This window comes from Asterias rubens, chromosome 3 (assembly GCF_902459465.1).
Source record: "Asterias rubens chromosome 3, eAstRub1.3, whole genome shotgun sequence".
NCBI classification, from domain to species: Eukaryota; Metazoa; Echinodermata; class Asteroidea; order Forcipulatida; family Asteriidae; genus Asterias; species Asterias rubens.
In genome coordinates this window covers 17,136,426-17,149,845 of record NC_047064.1, presented here as the reverse complement: position 1 = coordinate 17,149,845, position 13,420 = coordinate 17,136,426, and the positions used below count along the sequence as shown (strand labels likewise).

General features: G+C 40.3%; 1 protein-coding gene across 1 annotated transcript; it reads right to left on the bottom strand.

Annotated features, from left to right (window-relative positions):
• Positions 1-438: 438 nt before the first annotated feature.
• Positions 439-12,270, bottom strand: LOC117288406. The gene is made up of 6 exons (XM_033769254.1): positions 11,076-12,270; positions 7,563-7,661; positions 6,118-6,233; positions 5,583-5,901; positions 3,720-3,778; positions 439-3,035 (listed from the first exon to the last, which is right to left on the bottom strand). Exons 1-6 carry the CDS (start codon positions 11,216-11,218, stop codon positions 1,714-1,716), a joined length of 2,058 nt encoding a protein of 685 aa, XP_033625145.1. The 5' UTR covers positions 11,219-12,270; the 3' UTR covers positions 439-1,713.
• Positions 12,271-13,420: the final 1,150 nt, after the last annotated feature.

Here is a 13,420-nt window from a genome sequence, read left to right as displayed (position 1 = left end):
CCAAAACAGGACCAACACTTACATCACACAAAATCCAATACCAGTCAACAAACTAAAGGGAACCGATAACAGTAAAAATGCAGCAGCAGCTCACACCATTAACGAGCAGCATGACAGCTTTTATAGGCCTGGCACTATTGGTCATTACTCAAAATTATTGTGAACATAAAAACTTACTTGGTAACGAGCAATGGAGAGCTGTTGATAGTATAAAACATTGTTAGAAACGGCTCTCTCTGAAGTAACGCAGATTTCGAGAAAGAAGTAGTTTTCCACGAATTTGATTTTGAGACCTCAGAATTAGTTTTTGATGTCCCAAAATCAGGCATCTGAAAGTACACAACTTCGTGTGACAAGGATGTTTTTTCTTCTATTATTATCTCGCAACTTCGACGACCATTTGAGTTCAAATTTGCAAAGGTTTGTTATTTTGTGCATAATGTTGAGATACACCAGGTGAGAAGACTGCTTTTTGACAATTACCAAAGGTGTCCATGTTTTTAAATATTGAATATCAGACATAACAACTTTTTAACATTTCATATAGAACCGCCTGTATGTGATGTTAAAATTGACACCATGTGTGTTGTCTCATATGAAAAAAAAAATCTAATTAACATCATTAAATAAAACAAATTTAATTGATTTTGCCGAAATCAGTGTTATTTTAACACCTTATGGTGTTTTTCTTAGCAGTTTGTTTTGCAGTTTAATTGTTAGAAATCTGTCGGTGGGAGATTCTGACCATTTAAAGGCCCCAATTAACAAAGAAGGTGGTTCAACACGTTATATCTCTTTAGCATTGCGGAGTTAATATTTGGCTCAAAAAGTCACATTATGCGAGCTGTACATGTATTAAAAATAAGTATGTTAATGTACACGGCTATATACAGAGGTCCCAAAACTAAGGCTATAATAAGAGACTTAGGCCAGCCCTAGACTCGAACAATAAAAGACACCTTCACTTAACTAACAGTCATTCAAATCTCCAGAGCCCAATTTTAAAGAGCTGCTTAACCCCATTAGCAGCTAGCTAAGCACAACAAAATCTGATCAGAATGAGGTTACCATCAATCCGAATAAAATGTTCAAAAGGCAAATAATTTCAGCTCCATGAAATTGGGCCTCGATCGGGGGCACAGGTCATATTGATCTCAATTTGGGATGAAGTCCCCAATCTGAGTAGACCTTGTTATCCTACAAGGGCCACAAAAAGAGACGTTAGGCCAGGCCTATACTTGAACTATTACAAGCACCTTGTTCACTATTGACAAACTGCAGTCAATTTTCAATTAAAAAGGGCCCTGATCGGAGTCACTGGCCACCTTGATCCCAACTGGGAGATGGACACTGTTATCACACAAAGGCTATAATAGGAGATTAGGCCAGGCTTAGACTCAAATAATTAAAGGCACCCTTCAAATATTGACAAACTTCAATAAACAAGGCCCCGATCGGGGTCACTTGTCTTCTTGATGTCAACTGGGAGATAAAATCCCAATCTGGGTATGGACGCGGTTATCACACTAACTATAAATGGAAATATTAGGCCAGGGCTAGATTCAAACAATTAAAGGCCACTTAACTATTGACAAACTTCAATAAACTGGGCCCCGATCAGGGTCACATGTCTTCTTGATCTCCTAGGAGACAAAATCCCCGATCTGGGAAGGCGTGGATACCTCAATTTGTTGTTTCTTTGTGCAGATTCAACTAGAAGACAGACTGTTTACGAGATGTAGGCGTGTTTTCATACACAGGACAAGTTTCGTCAAACTGCAGAGAGCTCGTGCTGTCCAACCTCAAAGGGGGCGTGTCATAAACGGGCCTGGTTCCAGGCTGATTGACAGGAGGAGAGGCGGGGCCTTCAAAGCTTTCCTTGCGTGAGATTTGCTGACTGAGGGCGGGAGGTATGTCGTACAAAGGGGCGATACCATTTTCGCGAGGGGAAGTCGGCACGATGTCGTAAACGGGAGCACTGAGTTTGCGCGATGATGACCCCGGAACTATGTCGTATAAGGGACGAACGACAGGGCTTGCCTTTGTTTTTAAGTCAGGTGAGGTTGTTTGACCCTTTTCTTTAGGTTTCTTGGGTAGATTTTGGTAGATCTCCCCTCCTGCTGGAATGGGTTGTCCGACAGGGCTTCCAATTTCTACCGTATCGTATTCGTTGTCGCTCTTGGGTAGCTCATCAGAAGATTTAGTTTTGGCGGGAGAATCGTTCAGTCCACGATCCGCCGAATGCTGCCGTTGAAGCTTGTCGTAGGTCTTCTTGTTGGGACTAGTGGGGTTGATCGCATCGTACGTATTCGGTCCGGTCGTCTTACCGACGTGTCTGTCAGGCTCGAAACCTTGAGCTTCGTGCCTCTCCAGCTTATCGTAGGCAAGGTTGCTACCGTTGACTCCGAGGGCAGCGTACCCGGCTGGTATCGACACGGCAAGATTGTCCTCGGACCCGTGGTGCGGGGCACTTCTCTGTCGTTCCAGTTTGTCGTAAGGGGCGTCCTCACTACTTCCGGTCGGACCTATGATCACAGTGTTGTAGGCCTCATCGTCTGGGTCTGTGGGCACGACACGATTTGTTCGATCAAGTTTGTTGTAGGGTACAGCAGGGGAACTACGCCCATTGCCGTAGGAAGTGGGTGCTTTAATTACAGTGTCCAGCACCGTCAAGTTTTGGTATGGGGCCTGCTCGGCCCTGTCGAGTCCATTCTGATCTAACTCGGTGTAGACCTGACCATTCTGCCCAAGACATACGTTCGACTCCATCGTCTTGGCAGCAGATGGGGACTCCATTTTGGCGCTCGCTCCTCCTTTATTCCCGACGGTTGTTTTCTTCTGTTCATTTATTCCGTTGCAACTGGCGACGAGGTCTTTGACGTCTTGATACGTGTTGATACGACCCGACGGCCGTTGGTTGTGTACGAAGGCAATGTCATAATCACTCTGACCTTGATCTGTGACTATTTCCTGTCCGGTTGAGCTGATGTTGTTCTGATGGTCAGGTATTTCTGTGTAGATGTCCGGAGTCGGGGCTGGTGGCATAATTGGATAGAATTTAACTTATTTTTTTATGAATTATATTAAAAATACTAATACTATACACGAGTACACGAGATAGAAAAATAGTCTCACGCAGTGTTCACTTCTTGGGTGATTAACCGTATACATTTCAATGTGTGAGCATGCAGACGATAATAGTGAAAAAACATGCACAGTTTTCAGCATGTACACATACTGTCCGTAATTTGGTAACAACCAATATAGACCACTAATAAAGTGCAAGAGGATAATTATCAGCTAGTGCATTTGAAAATGTTTTCAGGTAGGCTACAGGTTTCTCGTACATGACTTCATTTCGTTGGGAAATATTTCATAGGGAAGACATGATTCTGGAATGAACTTCTCAATCAGAAAACGTTCAGAATCTAAATAAACAATGGTGTTCAAATGCTAAATAAGAACATTCGAAAAACATCAGCAACTCAATACATGTACATGGAAACAAGACGCATATGCACTTGGTATAAAACGGGAACACTGTATGAATACTTATTTTCTATCTTGTAAACTGTTTATCTTCTCTTAAATTTCAATTAATGCTGTCATTTCCGCATTCCTGTTTAACTTTTCTATATTAAGTTTCCATGAAGAGAATTTAACCCTGTGGCATTTTATATTAAAAAACATAATTGCAAAATTGCGGGCGAATTCCATACCTTGCGGTGGTGAGTTGGATGTCAATAACTCAAACAGAACCCCAGGCTCTGCATTCCGTCTGTAATAAAAACACAATATTCATGTTAATAATTGTTTAAATCTTAAGTTTCTAAAAAAGAAGACACGAGACAACGAGGCTGAATCCGAAAAAGCCAATAAATGGTTTGAAATATTGTTTTGGTTGAAAGCACAAGTTACCACTCAAATTTGAATTTCTCAGACTATCGAGACATTTGCTGTGTCACATGATTAGGGGCAAGGTTTTGCAAAGTTATGCAAGTGACGGTGAACACCCATACACAATTCTTCATGAGAGTGTATGGCACAATGGTTACCAGGCTTTGCTTACTGGAAGTTGCTATAATGCAAAAGCTTACCTCGGACCATTTGACATAAAAACTGTCTCTTTATAGTTTGAAGGATTCAAATGTAAGTGGTAAGTGTAACCAGATGCATGTATTATTAAAATCTAACTCGTCTATTGTCGGCTACGGCTTTTAAGAATGTTGCAAAGGACTTAAACGCACTGATCCAGCCGTAGTCGTAACTGCCAATATACCTTTATCATGCTGTCTCCATCTTGGTCATGTTCCTTGTATCGAACAACAATAATCAATGCAAATAGTCATTATGCAAATAGGAACCAGACTATTTTGTTCTTCCTGCCTCGGTTTGGTTACATTGATAACAATGGGAAAAATTCAAGATGGCTGCACCATGATAAAGGTTTATTCAGAGTCAACTTGAAACTCACGAAGACAAGCAAAGAATAAATGCATTTTACAAAATTATGTGAAGGCCTATTTTTAGTAAGACAATTTCAAATTGTTCCAGCTGATGTGTTGTAAACTGCCGTGTTTATGGGCAACAATTCATGGGTTGAATTACTACGATCGATCCGCTGGTATCAAGCCGCCAGATTTGGCACACCATGGCACACCATAGCCTTGCTGCTGGCAGTGTTTTACTGGTATCAGTTTACTATTACACGAATTTCTGGTGAGCTGGGAGAAGTGTCAAAGGTAATAATAGTAGAACGGAATAGTTCGAAGAAAGCAAATTGTGGTGTTTATTTCTTCAAAAAGGCAAATCTGCGATGGCCCTTTTAACATGGTAAATACATGTATATCTCATGATACCCTGACACTGTGCCAAATTATATTCTTGAATCATCAAAGGGCACAACTGCTCTAAATACAGGTCCCCTTTTATTTATATCTTCTGAAAATAGAATTAGCTGTTGCAAACTGCTTACCAACCAAACGGACACATGGTATGAATGAAAACAAATAGTTAAAGTGCTGACGTTTCGACCCTAGCAGAGTCTTCCTCTAAAACCATCGAGAAAGACTCTGCAAAAAAAAAAAAAAACACCAGGCCATTTACTATCTTGTTTTGCATATCTTCGATTTCTTATCATCAAGAGTAGGATTAAGCCAGGTTCATTGCATGCGAATTGTGAATGCGAATGCAAGTTTTTGTGACGTAACAGTCGGGTTCCCCTTCCAATTGCAACACAAGAAAATTAGTTTTGCACGAAGTATTTTGACATAGTTAAGTTTGGCTTCTCACTCTCATTTTACTTTTGCTTAGTTGTCACCAAACGCTTGTTTATATTACTCTTTGTTTTAATCGTCTATCCGTTCGTTCTTTTCCCCGTGTATTGTCTGTCCGTTCGTTCTTTTCCCCGTTTATTGTCTGTCCCCAGGCATCCCTACATACGCCTCGGCTTCCAGATGATGCCTCCGTACTCTATTTTTTCTTCTTATTGGTTATTCCTTAAAAAAACAACCATTGTTTGTTCTCTGTATCAATATCAGTTTGAATGAATGAAATGAATAATGCAACTGACGCATGCTTACTTCTCTCTGGAACGACGCCTCCTCCTTGTTATTAACAACAGCATCAATGTAACCAAGATGATCAGAGCTCCTGCCACACCTCCTATTCCCCCGAGCATCCTTTTATCTCCAAAGAAAGATGGCTTCTCGTCTGAGAAGACGTCTTCGGGTAGAACCATCTCTACGGGTGGACTTCCGCTCGACGTGGCCGTTGATGAAGGAGATACCATCGACGACGATGATGACTCCGGTGAAAGCATATCGACGGTGTATGTGGGCGTGGTCGTGCTTGAATCAAGGGTGCTTTTAATGGTCAATGCTGGTTCGGTGCTTGCCCTTTCTGTACGGGATATTATGAGATACTATTTTGGTGTACAGGGTTAGGGTCAGTGTTAGTGTCATTGGTTAGGGGAAGGGTTAGGGTGAGGTTATGGGTAAACAAACTTCAATTTTAAATGTTTAGCAATTCATAAAATACAACTGTGGTGTAGTATAATGAAGACTTAACAAGTCAAAATGAGATAGGCCTTAGAAACAACATTACAATGGAACTAACCTGTAGTTATTCGACTGCATGAACCATCTTCTTGAGTTTCCCAACCATCACAGCAAACATATACTATAATGTAGATTTCACGAGTTGCGGTCCTTGGCTCGCTGCTGTACACGGTACTAAAAACAAAGAGTGATTATTTATTATAAAACATGGCAAAGGTACATACTCTTACAGGCAAGTTCCAGGTAAGTTATTAATATTTAACAAATATAGAGCGCCAAATCCACATAGGCCTACAACGCGCTTAATGCGCTTCACGTTGTCCTAATTATGTACAAATTAAGTAAGACAAACAATAAAGCACATTTTACTCAATTCAAAGCTTAACATCCACTTAACTTATAATCATGTACTAGGTCTACAACGCGTTCATAGCACTTCAAAAACTACATACACATAGTATAAAATATTTATTAAATACATATTTTTATATTAAAACTATTTTTTTATTTTAATGTGTTTGTAGTTGCTGGGCACCTCAGTGTTTCACTGACAGGTTTCCTCAGGGTAAAGAAGAAATAAATAATGAAAATATATCATGAATAAGGCTCTATGAAAACCAAATACAGAAAGAAAACAAAATACATGTTTAGAAAGGGAAAAAAGTAAACAATTGATTGGACAAAAATATGCCACAACAATTATCGTTTAAGGGGCTGTGTCGTCATGTTGTGACTGTACATGTTATTGTTGTGTGCAAGTCTCGAGCAAATTTGAACTAGGACCCGTTAAAATGCGCGAGTTTGTTTCCTTCATGAAAGCAATGTACGTGTCTCCAAAATGGTCCCAAAAATGTTCGAAAAGGCACGAGACGGGGGAGGGCGCACGTACAACACACCGAACCTACGGTTTTATGTCCCATTCGAAGGATGAAGCAATGTTAAGTGTACTGCTTAAGGGCACAAGTGTCAAGAACGGGACTTGGACCCGCACCCTGCTGATCAGAAGCACCAGCACATGAGTTCGGTGATCTTAAATGTTCGGCCAGGCCAGACAGGCCAGTTCTACTAATAATAATAATAATGACAAATTCTTATATAGCGCATTTCACAATAAACCGTATTAATGCGCTTTACATTAGTCCCCTGGTCATTGGGCCAATAAACATCCCTGTAATCTTTCTCAGCTCCCATTGGGGAGTATACAGCCCCGAGCTGCCGTGGCGCTCCGAAAGCTTTTTATTCACAATATCAACCTCTACCCTCGCAGGTACCCATTTATTCCCCTGGGTGAAGAGAAGCAATTATAGTAAAGTATCTTGCTCAAGGACACAAGTGTCACGACCGGGATTCGAACCCACACTCCGGTGAATTAGCACCAGAACTTGAATTCGATGCTCTTAACCACTCGGCCGTGACACTCTACTGACAGCGTAAGGGCAATTTAACATTTTAAAATAGGATAATTTGCGCCCAAACCAGAGCGATTGCTTAATTAATGCTTACCGATACACTGTACAACTCAACCAATTAAATAGTCCACACTTAGTGGTGGTCATGTGAGATCTCGATATTGTATCTGTCGTTATGTACTTCACTGTTGTACTGTAAGGGAAAAACATAATACATTCATTCATTCATTAATAGTTTATTCTTAAAAAAGAAAAAAAAATCCCCAGGCGACCTAGGGTAGAAAAACAGGACAATAAACAGAGATTACACAAATTCAAAAGAAGACAAAATAACACTTACAAAAATGAGACACAAACAATTGGTTTATGAGAGACAATTATTTATAATAAATAAAACATTTTTTTATGGAAAATAGTGAAACAGTAGCCTGAATAAAATATTGTAGGCGCAGCCTGGTGAAACCTCGAAGCAATCTTAAAAAAGTAAGGAACACAGAGGTGTTTATGAGAAAACAAGTAAGTTTGACAAGAGTTCATTGGTTATAATTATTCACCGTGGTTGGAGGGGGGGGGGGGTTGAAAGGCGGCGCTAGAGTTGCAAATTAGCTTTGGGACGTAACGTAAGTAATGCGACGCGAAATAGGTGATGTCACATCGTCTTCAACAAGTGTTGCAGTAAACATAATGACATGTACAGAGAAAACTACACGATTTGTAATCACCTGAGGAAAGTGAAAATGATTTACAAAGTTACAATATTACCATACACATGTACTAGTCCCGATGGAAAAATTAATTCAAAAACAAGCCTTACCAGTTACAAATAATAAGAGTGAAAATCAAGGTTTGCAAAACATGTACATGTACTTGTCAGGTCAGGTTTGTAAACATATTTGCAAAGTGACTATATACTTGCAGAAAAGGGGTAAACCAGGGAAGAAACCAAATACAAACAGGTTTGTTTTAAACTTCCAAAAACAAGGATTACAAAAATATCCAATATTACGCAAAGAGGATTTGCAAAAACTAGTCACTTGCAAAACATACTTACAAAGAAAAATGTTTTGCAAAACATACATGCATACAAAAATAAATATTTGTATACAAAAAACCACAACCCCTACACAAAAGGGTTCTCAAAACACACACCAGGGCCCAATTTCATAAAGCTGCTTAAGCACAAAATTGTGCTTACGCAAACAAATCATTGCTTAGTAAAATCAGATTACCGGCCAAGACTCCACTCAATTGTTATGCTAAGTAAACAACAGCTAAATACCAGTCACAAGCAATGTATATAGCATGAATAATTTTTTGCCAGTAAAATGTGTAAAATAAGCGAGCTATTTTCGTGCTTAAGCAAATTTGTTGCTTAAGCAGCTCTATGAAATTGGCCCCAGTGCTTATCTGTGCCTGCATCATCTTGCAAATGCCAAAAAACCGACGAGAAGTCGATGACATGCAACAATGGAAATTGCCCCAAATGAAGTATGAACTTAAAAGAATGAAAACAGCTTTTTGGTTTAAAAAAGAAATCATTTCAATAAAATGGGTCCACCGACTGTGACGCATTGTGTGTTTATTGAAAACATAGATGACGTGAAGAAATTTGTTACCCGACTGTCCAAAAAATATATGCAGTATGTTATTTACTTTGTAAGTCAAATTTAAGAAAGTGGTAATAAAGAGTGGAACAGTGCAGCAGTAGCAGTAGTTTACTGCACTGTTTTTTGTTGTCGATTTTTTTTCAATATTTTTTTTGGGGGTGGGGGTGGGACAGGGTACTAGCGTAGGCCTCCTTTTCAATTTCGAACCATTATATATAAGTCTTGTAAGACCTCCACAATTATGTTTGTGCACTTGTTGCATTATCACATTATGTTTCGAATCATAGAGCAAGGACACAGCGTTACATAATGCGAAGTGCCTTTCATTCCTGTTAATTCTGAGAGTTCAGTGTCCTTCCTTAACCCCAGTAATGGCGTAACCAGCTGGGTAATGGACTCGAGACCCCCCCCCCCCCCAAACCCCGCTTAGAATCCCTTCCTCTGAATACGAGATCTAAAAATGCACAAATGAATGTTTTGAAACATGAAAGGTGATACTCATAAAGTTAATTTGGAGCAGGGGTGGGGTAAGTGGGGTGTGTGGGTAGGGGTGAGGGGAAGTGACTTTGGAAGTTGGTTGGCTTTTGGGATAATAATAATACACAATTTGCTCTCAGTTGCAGTGCGTAGGAGTATAGGGATTACACTCAACCTTGGCACTTGACAGTGCCCTCAGTTCTAAAACAGGGCTGTGATCCATGGAACTATATGGTGGTTTCCTTAAAGGGTCATGTCATACAGGGGGCAATTTACAGACAACCAGTTCTGGGCAATCTCTAGGTAGGCATCAATGATTCATATGCCAATTTCTACTGAATTGGGAACAGTGTAGTTATACCAAAATGTATACGGAAGTCGTTTGTATCCGAGTGACAAGGCCTTCGTATCAATCTGTACCGTACTATTACATAATGTACACACACAGGGCTAGTGTTAAAGGCACTGGACACTATTATTGGTATTTACTCCAAGGTTAGCATACAAACTTACTTGGTAACGGGCAATGGAGAGCTTTTGATAAAAAGTATAAAACATTGTGAGAAATGGCTCTCTCTGAAGTAACGTAGTTTTTTTTAGAAAGAGGTAATTTCTCACTCTATTATTAAAATAATTCTGGCCACAGAAGACTTTGTTATGCATCTGAAAGTACAAAGGTGTCTTTTTGTTATGTCATTATTCTCCTGCAACTTCAATGACCAATTGAGTCGACATTTTCGCATATTTGTTGAATTCTGCATATGTTAGGATACACCAAGTCAGAATACTGGTCTTTGACAATTACCAAAGGCGCAGTGCCGATAACAGTAACAACCCAACAACCCAATGGTCTTCCTATGGCGGAAGGACATATTTTTGTCGTCCTCCATGGTTGCATAGACCATGACTGTCCGGACATGATAACAACACGGAGATGGGAACTATATTTCTACCTCCATGATAACACCGATTGTAGTATAGTCCTAACCCTTGATCCATTGGAGGATTATTGAGAAATGACTCACTTAGGGGAGGATCAATTGGGTTACGATTATTTATTGCAATCGGATTTATCATTGAATACACAAACACTTCTTCTTCTTTCGGGTACCATCTACTCTTCAAATGTTTGGCCAGGAGTACAGGGATACTAACCGCACTGCACTAAAGACACTGGACTGACCAGTCTTCTCACTTGGTGTATCTCAACATATGCATAAAATAACAAACCTGTGGAAATTTGAACTCAATTGGTAGTCGAATTTTCAAGATCATAATGGAAGAAAAAACACCCTTGTTACACGAAGTTGTGTGCTTTCAGATGCTTGATTTCAGGACCTCAAAATCTAATTCTGGTGTCTCGAAATCAAATTCGAAATCTACTTCAGAGGGAGCTATCAACAGCTTTCCATTGCTTGTTACCAAGTAAGTTTTTATGCTAAACATTAGTTTGAGTAATTATCAATAGTGAAACAAAACTCAAAATGATATAACATTCACAGCATGAAATGTTGATAACTTACCTTACAGTGTTGGGGCATAGACCATCGACACCACCAGCAGTCTGAGCAGAAACACTGTCCAACACCATGACCAGCAGTATCAACACAGTTACCAAGTAAACTCCATGTATGCCGAACTGCTTCACCCTACACGTCCTATCCATGTTGTGATCTTCCCCCACCAACAGTGTCCCAGCCAGAGGAGTAAATGATATAAGAAAACCGAGTCCTTGATTCCTTGAAGACCCCAAATTAATGGCCCAATCCTTATCCACAAAGAAACTAATGTGTTGAAGAATTAGAGCGTCCCACAAACGCTGTGTACACAATCCGAAGCAAAAGAGGTACACCGTTTTTTTTATGACCTCCACGCAAGTTTAGAAAAGTCCGCCCGTGGGAAAAAAGCAAAGTCCAGTTTACCGTAACCAAACAGCCGTTGAGACGATGTTTGTCATGTGACCCACTTCAGAGTGTAACATTGACAATCACTTAAAAAACAGGAGAAAGAAAAGCCCCTCAATGCAAAGTTCCCCTTTCTTAGTTACGAAAGAAAAGGGAGTGTTCCAAGGAACTCCGAGTCCAAGAAACAGACATGATGACGACGTCTGAGTCAGGGTTGCAGTTTATGCAACCACGGAGTGTCGAGAGCTAAACAAGAGTGCACTGTCCCCCCCCTAAAACTGTCAGTCGAAATCATACGCTGTAATGCTCCCAGCAGTGGGGAAGCTTGTGTTGTCCTCGCGAATCTCACCGTGGTATGGTACTCCTGAGTTATTTAGGTGACTGGTGTTACAGCTCTTTTTACTTCACCCACGAAACCGCAAAGTCCTCGCGCATTATGAAGGCAACACGGTATATTTTCCCGGGTTGTATGCTGTTCTGCTATTCAATCGATTTCCAACCCCAAAATGCTTGACGTGCAATGCATTGACCCGTGTGTGACAGAATTCACACAACAAAGTCGGTCGAGTTAATGCCTATTGTTGACTGAAACTCCCTGGGATAAAAACGTCCATTCTTGTCTCGAAGTGGAAGTTGTGTATGGAAGCCTACACGTTTTCACAACTTGTGGTTTTTGTATTAGTTATAGAACTCTTAGAAGTGTAGATGCGTGGGACCATAGAGCATAGCATAGAGCTAGGGATCGTGCGTTGCGAGTAACGGCACGTTGACCTTTACGATTACACATGCGGAATTTTGAAAATGCACACCGGACATTGCAGCATTGGCGTGGGTGAGACTAGAGACCTGCACTCCCCCATGCAACAGGTGGCTCAAGGATTAGCAGTGATTTATCGCACATAGGGACTTGATGCCAGTCTAGCGTGAGGATAACGCGACATTGAGGGCAGTATGACACACGTTGTCATCCCACGTAGAATAATATTCGGAGGTCACGGAGGGGTGGGCGGGAGAACACTATTTAGTCATATATGGTATCTAGGGCCGCAATCTTCATTCATGTCTTCTTAGCAGATTGTTTCGAATGTCTCAACTTAATGGACCATGGATGACAATAATTTTCTTTCATCGAAGCTTAGACCTTCGAGCCAAGGATGCAGTATATGCTTTCACAAACAAACTTTTCAAAAGCCACCCCACCGGAGCAGCAACTTACTAGCACATAAATAGTCAATACTTATTTGTATTTTCTCTAACTGAGTGTGTGCATTACTCTCCTAACAATTCTGACTGGAAGTCGCTGTAGTCATAGAAAATATAATGTTCAAACTCATCTTCAATGGTCTCCAGTTTCAATCGACTAGATCTAAAACTGCAAGTTAGATGTATCATTAGCGGAGCTATTCATAAGCTAGAAGAAGACAAGCGAGATAAAAGTTCAACAAAATCAAGCCTAAACATGAAGCTAAAGTGTTACCCTAAACCATCGTGGTACGTTGAGCATATCGTACGCATTTTGCTTTTGCTTGAACTCTATTGTTGGCAAATTTATTGTTCATTATCGATAAGCAAGATTGAGTGATGGTCAAGTCATGGTCCAGCTTATAGGAGATATCCCTTTTCTCCGTGGGTCAAGGAAGCTGCCCGAAAAGGCAAAGTCAGCCACCTGTCAATGTTACTCATAATACATCTCCAATGGTGTCTGATCAATATTTCCGAGTGTCAGTTTGTAAGTTTGGCTTTTGTGGAATGATAACAGTTACGCCTCTCTCAGGTTATGTGTGTTTTCTTTCTGCATGATATTAGGGGTTTTCGGCGGTATCCCGAACGCTAACACGTTTTGAAATGAAATGTTCAAAGTGTAGTTTTATTGTGCATTATTATATTAAGAGAAAAACAATTGAACAGCTCAAAAAAACAAAGTGTAGTTTGCCTACAGCTGAAAATTAAAGAACATTAAATGT

What these genes read in the sequence shown, in the direction of transcription:
- LOC117288406 (XM_033769254.1), bottom strand. Translation starts at nt 11,218, where the DNA reads ATGGATAGGACGTGTAGGGTGAAGCAGTTCGGCATACATGGAGTTTAC. An exon ending in CTATGCCCCAACACTGTAAG is followed by an intron (nt 7,662 to 11,075) that starts GTAAGTTATCAA and finishes TTTCCCTTACAG; the next exon opens with TACAACAGTGAAGTACATAA. An exon ending in ATGCAGTCGAATAACTACAG is followed by an intron (nt 5,902 to 6,117) that starts GTTAGTTCCATT and finishes TATCCCGTACAG; the next exon opens with AAAGGGCAAGCACCGAACCA.